The following is a 12,076-nucleotide window of genomic DNA, read 5'->3' on the forward strand; positions in this document are numbered from 1 at the left end:
AATGCCGTGGAAAAGTTTATTTATTTAAGTTATTTAACTCAAATTATGAAACTCGTGTATTAAATAAATTCAGTGCACACAGACTGAAGTAGTTTAAGTCTTTGGTTCTTTTAACTGTGATGATTTTGGCTCAACAAAAACACACCAATTCACGATCTCAACAAATTAGAATACTTAATAAAACTAATTAAAAAAAAACAGTTTTAGTGGATTGCTGGCCTTCTGGAAAAATATGTTCATTTACTTTACATGTATCAATTCTTGGTTGGTGATCCTCTTGCTTTAATTACTGCCTCAATTCGACGTAGCATGGAGGTGATCAGTTTGTGGCACTTCTGAGGTGGTGTGGAAGCCCAGCTTTCTTTGACAGTGGCCTTTAGCTCATCTGCATTTTCTGGTCTACTGTTTCTCATTTTCCTCTTGACAATATGCCAATAGATTCTTTACAGGGTTCAGGTCTGGTGAGTTTGCTAGCAGACCAACACCATGGTCATTTAACCAACTTTTGGTGCTTTTGGCAGTGTGGGCATGTGCCAAATCCTGCTGGAAAATGAAATCAGCATCTTCAAAAAGCTGGTCAGCAGAAGGAAGCATGAAGTTGGTTTTCAAAAAACACAATGGACCTACACCACCATATGACATTGCACCCCAAATCATCACAGACTGTGGAAAATTAACACTGGACTTCAAGCAACTTGGGCCATGAGCTTCTCCGCCCTTCCCCCAGACTCTAGGCCCTTGGTTTCCAAATGAAATACAAAACTTACTCTCATCTGAAAAGAGGACTTTGGACCACTGGCAACAGTCCAGTTCTTCTTCTCCTCCTTAGCCCAGGTAAGATGCCTCTGACATTGTCTGTGGTTCAGAAGTGGCTTAACAAGAGGAATACGACAACTGTAGCCAAATTCCTTGACACATCTGTGTGTGGTGGCTCTTGATGCCTTGACCCCAGCCTCAGTCCATTCCTTGTGAAGTTCACTCAAATTCTTGAATCGATTTTGCTTGACAATCCTCATAAGGCTGCGGTTCTCTCGGTTGGTTGTGCATCTTTTTCTTCTACACTTTTTCCTTCCACTCAACCTACTGTTAACATGCTTGGATACAGCAGTCTGTGAACAGTCCGCTTATTTGGCAATGAATGTTTGTGGCTTACCCTTCTTGTGAAAGGTGTCAATGATTGTCTTCTGGACAACTGTCAGATCAGCAGTCTTCCCCATGATTGTGTAGCCTAGTGAACCAGACTGAGAGACCATTTTGAAGGCTCAGGAAACCTTTGCAGGTGTTTTGAGTTGATTAGCTGATTGGCATGTCACCATATTAAAATGTTAAATTGGTGGGTTTTTGTTAAATGTGAGCCAAAACTCATCTCAATTAAAAGAACCAAAGACTTAAACTACTTCAGTCTGTGTGCATTGTATTAGTTGAATACACGCATTTCACAATTTGATTTGAATTACTGAAATAAATGAACTTTTCCACGACATTCTAATTTATTGAGAACCACATGTTTGTGATCCTGGACCACAAAACCAGTCTTAAGTGTCAATTTTTAAAAAATGAAATGTATACATCATATGAAAGCTAAAAAAAATAAGCTTTGGCCGAGCAAAAAAAAAAAATATATATATATCTAAATATTGAGAATATCTGCTTTAAAGTTGTCCAAATGAATTCTTAGCAATGCATATTACTAATCAAAAATTATGTTTTTATATATTTACAGTAGGAAATTTACAAAATATCTTTATGGAACATGATCTTTACTTAATATCCTAATGATTTCTGGCATACAAAGTTTTTTTGGCTATTGCTACAAATATACCCCAGCGACTTAAGACTGGTTTTGTGCTCCAAGGTCACATATTTTATTAGCCAACATGACACCCATGTCTGGTTGTTGGCTAAAAAGACGGGTTTATGATGTTTAATTGGTAAGCCTAACGGGTTACCTGGACGAGTAAAGGCTTGAGAACTACAAGGACGTTTCTAAGTCTCTTTTTCAGCGTTTCAATGACGCACCAATCGTCACGTTTTATTTAATATGCGTGAACCACAAGATCCATGGCTGTCTTATTAACAGCTATTGACAATGGCTTAAGACCTTATTCCCTGAGGTGTATACATTTCGAGTATAACCTAAGGCCGCTATACTGACTAAAAACGTCATTGATTTTCTCTTAAGTGCTAATCTGAAGAGCAGATATGGACTGGTCCTTATAGAAACACACACATACACACAAATATTACGCCATTTTGTGCTAAACTTAAAATTAAAACACAAAACATAGCCATCAGTAAAGTAAATAAAAATAATATTATCTGGAGAAAAGAGTTCTATCTGGGTCTGAAAAAAACTTTTTTTATATTCTAAATGCCACACATGCCTTGACATCTGTGCAAAATTCTCAGCAAAATGAAGTGCGCTTTAATAACATTCAATATTATCCATTATGAAATGAAGTAGCTACTTATGTTGACCCCCCCTTCGCACGCGCGCGGGCACACACACTCCACGAGACCTCATTAGCAGGTCAAATAAGTCGCTCAAACTTGCTTGCTTGGGTAAATTAACGCTCACTCAGATGAGGGAGATGTCCGGCTATTGGCCCAGAGTTAGAGGGCACGTCATCCCCATCCATCACCGATCGAATGTTTCTACAAGGCATGTCCCTGTCTAGATCGGTGCCTCTGTCCTTTTGCGAGCTATGTGTGTCGTCTGTGGCTGGAGCTTCTGTCGCGAACATCCTAGGATAAAAATCTGGAATATATGAGATGCAATCATGAATTCTTATGAAGGGTTCAGGGACACAACGTCACTCTTCATAAAGGGCTATCATGCTACTGGAGTTATGCGTCTGCATCAGGACCACGGAGCTACTACTGACTTCCTAAGCAGAGAGGAGGGACGTGTCAACACCGAGGCGGATTTTCTTCGGTATCGTTTCACGAATCTCAGTGCCACGGCCACAGGCGCGTGTTCAAAGCTCTGCGAGGACCCTGGTCGTGTTAACTCGACCAGACCCCCCTTCCCCCATAATCAAGATTTCTATAGACCAGTGCACCCCATCCGACCCCAAGTCCCCTCCTTCCAAAGCTGCAGTGAGCAGGGTCTTTCCAGAACGGGCTTCTCGCCTTCCTCAGACACTTTAAGAACTTTCTCCGGCGCGCACTGTGAGCTCGGCCCTGTCAACAACACGCGCCTCGATGTGCACACATGCGACGGCCCAGTGCTTCACACAGCAGTCGAGGACAATAATACCAGACATGAGGCTCTAAACACGTTAAATGAGACACTGCAAAGTGGAAAGACTTTCAATTGGATGAGAGTGAGGAGAAATCAGTCCCATACAGGTAAGCTGACTAGTTTTTTAGTTTGATGAACTTTTCTGCAACGCACCTTTACAGCTAAGAGATGAATTGACCGAGTGTACTTTAGCCAACATCTCTTCCTTCTCAGCTTAAAAAATTCTGGTATTTTGATTTAAAATACAATGCGACTTTTTTTTTCTTTTTAACTACCTCGTTCTTTCCATTTTATCTGACTAAAAGTGGTGTATACTAAGTAGGACAAGAACTTTTCAGCTAGCAGAAATGAATTATTGGAGGTTGAGTTATGTGAATCTACAAGTTTGGCTGTACTTGCAAAGGACAAATTTGGAAAACTGTACTAACAAATACAGTGAAACATAATCAGTTGTGAGAACATTTCAAGTGTTATACAGTTTTTGAGTCATAAATCAAACAAATATTGTTTTCCTTTCAATTTACCCATATCAACAAGTTTAAATAAAGGCTCAGGTTTAGGGAATATTATCACCTAAAAACCTCAATGTGCTTGAAAAATTAAATGTTACATGCTAAGATAGTTTTAAATGCATACACACACACACACACACACACACACACACACACACACACACATATATATACATATATACATACAAACATACATACATACATATATACATATATATATATATACATACATACATATATACATATATATATATACATATATACATTTATACATATATATATATATATATATATATACACACTTGAGTATATGTCTGTGTGTGTAATATATATATATTACAAAAAATTGTTCTGATCCCAAACTTTTGAACGGTAGTGTATATATATATATACACACTACCATTCAAATGTTTGGGATCAGAACAATTTTTATTTTTTTAAAAGGAGCTTTTATGCTCATCAAGGCTGCATTAATTTGATCAAAAATACAGGAAATGTAATATTGTGAAATATTATTACGATGTAAAATAAAATGTTTCTATTTTAATATACATTAAAGTCTAAATTATTCCTGTGATGCAATCACTGCTCCAGTCTTCAATGTCACATTGCTTCTCAATATTTTTTTGGAACCTGTGATACTTTATTCAGGATTCTTTGATGAATTAAAAGTTACAAAGAAGAGCATTTATTTAAAATAGAAAACTTTTCTAACAATATGCGCTACCTTTCAAAAGTTTGGGCTCAGTAAACTTTTTTATTCTTTCTTTTTTTGAAAGAAATTAAATCTGTTATTGAGCTAGGATGTGTTAGATTCATATGAAGTAATAGCAAATATTTATATTGATAGAAAAGGTTTATATATCACAGAATTTTGAAAAAGTATCGCAGTTTCCAAAAAAATATTTGGAAGCACAACTGTTGCAAAAATGATCATTCTAATAATAAATTAGCATATTAGAATGATTTCTTAAGGATCATGTGACACTTTAAAATAAATTATATTTTAAAGGATATTAAAATAAAAAACATTATTTTAAATTGTAATAACGTTTCGCAAGATTATGTTTTTTTTCTGTATTTTTGATCAAATAAATGCAGCCTTGATGAAGATATACTTCTTTAAAGAAACATTGCAAATCTTACTGATCCCAAACTTTTGAACGGTATTGTATATGTATATTATCACACATTATATATAATCACAAAAAGTAGCAAAAATATGAAGCTCAGCCCATCCTGTGCAGATGTGGCACGTGTCAGAGACAGGGAATTTTTGCTTCACAAATCAGGCTACCTGAATGCTAAAAACCTTTAAAAACTTAAGGAGAGTCGAATATATAAGATCTGCTCTGGTGCTTATATGGGTCAGCAACAACATGCCAGGCAAAATTCCTCCATTTTTATAAATAGCACTCTTCCTTCTATTCTGAATGTTAAAAATCCTCTCACTAACAAGAAGCAGCCCAGGCCATATTAAAAGGAGTCCAGCACCCCCTAGCTCTCTATTCAGAGCCAAATAAACTTTCCTGGATGGAGCCCTTAATCTTAATAGAGACCAATGTTTATATGCTGCAATTCATTTTCTATATTGAATGTTGGAAAATGTCTGTCAGAATCTTACTGTAATCCTTAACTGGAATAATGATTGGATAGGTCTCCGTTTAATGCAGTTCAAATGTGAGTTACTTGACATGTGCTCATAAAACGTCATGCTCAATGACATTTGACCTGTATTATGTCAAAGTATTTAATGTTTGTTGTGAGAGCTGTGTGTTAAATTGTGAATCGTTTGCCCCCTCAATAAATCACAATGTATGTAATAGGTTGATGGTAAAACCAAGAAGAGCCCTGTTTGATTCGTCATTTCCTACAAATCAGTAATAAAGCATTCATATGGTTTCCAGACTGTCAAGGAGAAGAATTGTCTGGCCAGGACACACTTATGATCTAAAATAACTCACAGGCAAATATGTCAGCGAAAAGGTCATTTCGGGCTATATCGGCCAGCGTATGAACAACAGCTGCGGTCAGAAAATAGGATGGAGAGGCCTGCTATATCAAATCCCAAAAGATTGAATGGTGGCAAGGCTAGGAGTTCACAGTTTGTTTACTGTATTGGAGCTTCTGCTGTTTGTTTCTTTTGCTTTAGTCTGTCCACCCACACTCACCTACAGACACATGAAAGAGGCATTGTTTGATATCAGGTACTATATATAAGTTACACTTTTTGCTCACACACCTACATTTCTGTTCCTTTAAGCACATAAGGTTTAAAGGGATAGTTCATCCAAAAATAATTTCTAACCCTTGTGTCATTGTGTGCATTTGTTCCTTTGGCAAAACACACACAAAAAATGGGGGGGGGGGTCCAAACAACTTTGGATCCCCATTGTTTTTATTTGTATGCATACAGTTCTGGAATGACATGAGGGTGATTAAATGGCGATTTCATTTTTTGGTGAACTTTTCTTTTAAAGAGGTGTATAAAGTGGTTTTCCCTCTGTGGTTAATGTCTTTGGATTTCTCGCAAGCCGTTGTATGATGATATACGAGAAGTATGTCAACAAGTGCTTAAGATAATACTCACATCAACACAGCAGCCAAAGTCAGATGTTAAATTGCACGGCCAATGTTTATTATCTACTCTGTTACCAATAGGTTCATTATGACTTAATGCAAAAAAGAAAAGGAAAAAAAATATTAAAGGCATAAAGAACATTATTAAAGTAATAGTTCACCCAAAAAATAAATTTATTTCATCCAAACCTGTGTCATTTAAATTTTTTGCACACTAAAGAAGATATGTTATAGAACACGGGACCCCTCTGAATTCCACTGCAGAGACATTTTTCTCAAATTTTCCACTAAAGAAAGAAAGTCACACAGTTTTGGAATGCAATGAGGGTGAGTAAATGATGGCAGTGTTTTTATGTTTAGAACTATCCCTTTAAGTGAGAGATTCCACGCATTGTGAGGGTTATTGTTCTTACTGGGCAACATCAAAATGTTTCCTATACTCAACATGAATAAAAGCTTATACAGAGTGTCTGACTGGATCCCCCAGTACAGTGCACATAGTCCCCGTGCGTCATTCTTCAATTATACCCTGACAGCACCTGAATTACTGTGGGCTGGATGCCCAGATGACCGAGGCAATCTGTATCGATCCCCTGCTCTCTTTTAGGCTTAGTGGGCCACGTCATCCCTCTGGCTGGCTGGCCATTTCCAAGTTTGCAAGTCATTCCTCAAATGTTTCGTTTGATTCCTTTATGCCTTCTGGCAACTGCCAGTTCTATTATCCAGTAACTCATTCATCTGTTTTTTCATGCACACTAAGGAAATTGCTTAATTACTTCATATTTGTCAGTGAATGCACTGATTGCTAGAACATCCCTTATGAATATTAGAGGTGACCCTACAATTTCTTTTTTCATATCTCTGTTTACTTTCATTTGCACAGTGAGAGCGAGATAAAGATTGCTCTCCAAATCAACTGTATAATCAACTGTTTGTGCTCTGAGCCTGAAGAGAAAGGGTGAAGGCTTGCTATTAGTGACATGTAGAGTTTGCAGGAAAACAGAAAGAAAAACTGCATAACGTTTTGTTTGCAATAACAAAAGAAAGAAAGTCCTTTAGTCAGATTCATGTCATCGCAGCCAAAACATTGTGCAGTTTGACTTTTGTTTTTGTGTATGTCCTCTGTCTGTTGATGACTACAAACACACACACACACACACACACTTACACATGGTGTGCAGATGGTACCGAGGTTAGAGAGACACTTGCAACTGTAGCAGTATGTGAGGGCTCAGTGCGTCTATCACTCCAGGGGATTTTCCCGCCTGACCCCTGTGTGTGTGTGCCATAAAGGAATGTGTAACTTCCTGTGTTTTCAAAAGCAAACACCACAAGCAAACAACAAAACATGAGCTTTATTTCCTTAAAACAGCTGTTAGTTGGCTAGCTCGGTTAAACTGCAGATTTAATGCTATTCTAAATTAACATGGAAAGGCAGATTTGGATGCACTTGATTTTCAATTAATTTACGGGGCATACTAGGTTGGGCAAAGTCATGTAGCACCAACCTGCAAAGCAGCATCGTTGGCATATTTTTATGGCAAGCCGTGATGGACAGTGCATCTGGTACTTGTGCTGCAGTCATCTGTAAGGTGCAAACAGACAGACAGTTCTCTGTTTAGCTGATACAGACAGGATTTTTGCATTCAGGTGAAGGTCTTGCACAGTCATTCACTATTAAACTTACTTGCAGCAGAATGAGTGACCATCCTGGAAACCTGGCAAATCTTGAAAAAACAAAAATGTTATATCAAAATGTGATTACGGTTTCTAAAATGTGTTCTTGAATATATTTTTAATATATACTCTTGCAAAAGAGTAGCTACAAATATTTTAAACTTAACTTAAAGGCATATTTTTGTGAATAAACTGGTTCAAATATCACTTAAACCCACTTTGAATCAGTCTAACATAGACTTTGATTGTTCATTCTAACTACGTTTTTAAGGAGGTAATTTAAAGTATAATTATTTAATATTAAATTATTATAAGACAGCAGAGCACCATATGAGTATAATAGTATTTGATTTTACCCTATATAGTTTATATCATTTTACATTCATAACTTGCTGCTTTGTAAATAAGATAATTTGGTTTCCAACAGTGCGCGGCTTAAAATAAAAAGCATCATTAATAAATGCCAATAGTATTTTATATGCTTATTTAGCAATTGTATGGCTGGATAGCCTATAATAACAGTAAAAGAAAAACTGATGTGTTTTGTTTAACGTGTTTTTCAACAAATTTACAGCTGACATTTGCTTCGATCTGAGATTATTAAATTCACATTTTTAATGACACACTGACATCATGTTTTAAAATATTTTCAGCCCTATTCATTTTTTGTTAGGCTATGCAAACGTGAAATAACATGCAAGGATATTAAGTATCAATATTTATTCGCTAGATTGTTAAAAAATGTAGAGCTTGCGTTTTTATTATTATTTTTTTTATTGCATTGCCTTCACAGCTAAGATACATCTGGACCCTGAGCTGAAGACTGACCACGGACGAGATCCTGACGAGGACTCCTCGACTGGAGCACCACGAACAAATTTTACGACCAAACAACTCACAGAACTGGAGAAGGAGTTTCATTTCAACAAATACCTGACTCGAGCTAGACGGCAGGAGATCGCAAACACTCTCCAGCTGAGCGAAACACAAGTGAAGATCTGGTTTCAAAACAGACGCATGAAACAGAAGAAAATGCTGCGGGAAGGCCTATTTCCGGGATTAATGCTGATTTCTGGGTGTGATGAGGACTCGAAAGAAACAGACACTTTTCCATCTCCTGACAAAAGATCATTTCTAGTAGGGTAAGATTGTTGGGACGGCTGCTATAGGCTACACAGAAATCTGAACGACCACGTGAATATCATGCGTTATAATGAGAGAGTGAGCTATGATTTACACATCCATGAATGTTGCCACCAAACATAAATATTTCTTTATCGATCCAATTGTTTAAGAAAATGAAGCAGTAACTCGCTATGATAAAAAAAAGGAGTTTGCTCACCTGTTGAAGCAAGCGGATATATTTAAAATTAACTTTATAGTTATGTCTTAATTTAAAATAAAATAATTGTTTATATGCTATATGTTGTTTTTTTCAATCTGAATGTTCTTTTGTTATTAAATATCAGAAAAGTAATCCTTAATATTAATAGATATAATCAGAAAAAAAAGTCAAAAGTGTCGTGACAAGTGACAAAAATGCCCCAGATATTTAAAACATGGAGAAAGGGAGGGGAGATACAGGGGATATATATATATATATATATATATATATATATATATATATATATATATTATCCAAACTACCTAGGCTATATTTTATGCCGTTAAATGTAGTTGGCATGGGTTTAAAATATTTGCCTAAAATGTAGAACGTAGCCTACTGTACGTTTCAGGTATGATAGAAAGATTATTAGCCTACATTAGCCTATTTTTTTAAATTCGTGGAATAAAACATTCTTAACGTGCATCTGATGCGAACAGATTTAATTAGTTAAAAATCTAAAAATGCACATCTAATATTTAGACGTCAGGCTGCATACATTTAGAAACAGTCAACAGGTTTGCTGCTGTTTGGCAGACATACTGTGTCTGTCATATTCATGCTGCTCGTGCTTTTATCTGCAAATGAAGAGCGCGGCACGATGATCGGTGATACTCGTCTTTCTAAATAATGGCGAAGAGCTGTCAACGTACAAAGTGCCTCCACTTAGCCGTGTATTTTCACCAATTTATTGCTGGAAGAGGTTAAATCGAGTGCCACGGGTTGAACCTTCTGATACAAACTCCTCATTTTGATGGCATCAAAGCAGTGCATTGAGAGCTATAGAAAACGGTGGTGAATAGAATAAAGTGAGGCTTTTTTTATTATTATTCTTTGGGGTAAGCACCGTTTTCATTTTGAATGCATATATGTTCAGGGTGTATTTTATTCAGCTGGCTTACTTTATCATAATTTAAAATGTTATGGAGAAAAAAAGTTATTTGGCCTGTATAATCTGTCTCGTCTCTTTGTTTGGTGATATTCGACGGACATGGACCGAAATATTTGCTGGAATTATCTGGAACGAGAGAGGGGATTATCGACCTTTCTAAACGATCGATTTATTGATGTGATGTGGATTAAAGCTGATTGCCTTTTAATTGATTTGCCTTGATGGGTTAAATAATTACAGCATTTGAACGAAAGCCATCTTTTTCATTTCACTCATTGTTTTCATTATTAAGACAATGCATAGTAAAATAAAACGACTTCACACTAGATTCTTTACAATATTAATCTGCAAAATAATAATACTATTCCTTAAATAAACTGCACGAAAATGCAATTTTTGTTCTGCGTAAAATATAAATTTAATTTGAAGGGTTTTGCACATCTTTAACCCCCTTGTATCAAAGCAAGCAAATTCTCTTACAAAGGCATTGCAGGATCTCTGGACATATCTTGACCGTGGAAACGAGTCTTGTTAAATAACATTAAATGTCCTAAAATTTTTCCAGCAGCCTTAAAATCGAGATGCGTTAAACAAACAATATAAATGCGAATAAAATTGATTGAAATAAACGTTCCCCCAGAGGGCTTGTTTTAAATATTTCTGGAAGTATTTATGTGACTTAGGCCTACTGAAAACATATCATCTCGCTATATTAGGAAACTTATATGCACGAAGCACGACTTGCCTGAGCCTGCTAATATATGCAGTTACTCCAGAGTTCACCTTTCACCTCTTGACCTCTTTTTTGCCTCGAGACAGCAGTGACCCGGTCAATATCTTCACAACTTCTTTCAATTTTTTTAATGTTTATAGGCTTCTAATTACAGCTTTGAATAATTATTTAAAAATATACATTTATTATTATTATTCCTTCTACTAGATATAGTAATAATCGTATTCACCTATACATTTTATTTATATTATTTACTGCATAATATTTTCAAGCGATGTGTGTGTGTGTAGGTGTTTAATACAACATAGAAAAAAGTAAGAACCAGCTATTTGAGATCCATCTTTTTTAAAGCCAGTTGAATTTCATAACCCTTCAAGCAGTTTTTGTTTTATTTTTTTAAATCATATTATTGAGTAGATATGACTTATTTTTATTCTCTTTTAAGCGTGAATGCGGAGTTAATGTCGCCAGTTTTAGGACAGAGAAAAGCGCTTGTTTACGGAACTGTAGATTTCTTCTCGAAACGTTTGACGCATGAAAATTTACAGCGTTCAGGAAGGAAGTTTTCCTTTAGTATAGCTCATTAGATTTCACCTACACAAACCGATGTGCATTTTAGCAGAGTTACATCCGCACGCGGGAGCTTAATGCCCACGTTATGACAGTGGGTGCAGAAATTGATAACGCGATTGGATCAAATCCTCACTGCACTGTTGCATTTTACTCAGTAATTGAGAGGAAACGACATTACCTCGCTTATAGCGATGCTCTTAGAATGATGACCAAAGCCATTTATTATTTTCTGTGTTATAGGCCTAATATTTGAGTCTGAATGAGCAACAATGATTCTATATGTAAATACACCGAAATAAAAATGTTATATTCTGCTACAAGTGTCAACCACACAAAATGAAAACACATTATAAGTATTTTATTTTTAGTCAAGTCAAGTCTGCTTTATTGTCAATTCTTCCACATGTACAGTACATACATACAGAGAATCGAAATTGCGTTATACTCTCAGACCCCCGGTGCATACAGATAACATTAACAG

The 12,076-nt window shown here is 36.1% G+C and overlaps 2 protein-coding genes across 2 annotated transcripts in view; one reads left to right on the forward strand and one right to left on the reverse strand.

Annotated features, from left to right (window-relative positions):
* LOC132129177 (transmembrane protein 18-like) overlaps window positions 1-12,076 on the reverse strand; it is a 386,729-nt gene that overhangs the window by 353,359 nt on the left and 21,294 nt on the right. The window lies entirely within an intron of this gene.
* On the forward strand, window positions 2,612-9,392 carry hoxc1a (homeobox C1a). The gene is made up of 2 exons (XM_059540654.1): window positions 2,612-3,351; window positions 8,807-9,392. The coding sequence occupies exons 1-2, from the start codon at window positions 2,781-2,783 to the stop codon at window positions 9,157-9,159; spliced, it is 924 nt and encodes a 307-aa protein (XP_059396637.1). The 5' UTR covers window positions 2,612-2,780; the 3' UTR covers window positions 9,160-9,392.

This window comes from Carassius carassius, chromosome 46 (assembly GCF_963082965.1).
Source record: "Carassius carassius chromosome 46, fCarCar2.1, whole genome shotgun sequence".
NCBI classification, from domain to species: Eukaryota; Metazoa; Chordata; class Actinopteri; order Cypriniformes; family Cyprinidae; genus Carassius; species Carassius carassius.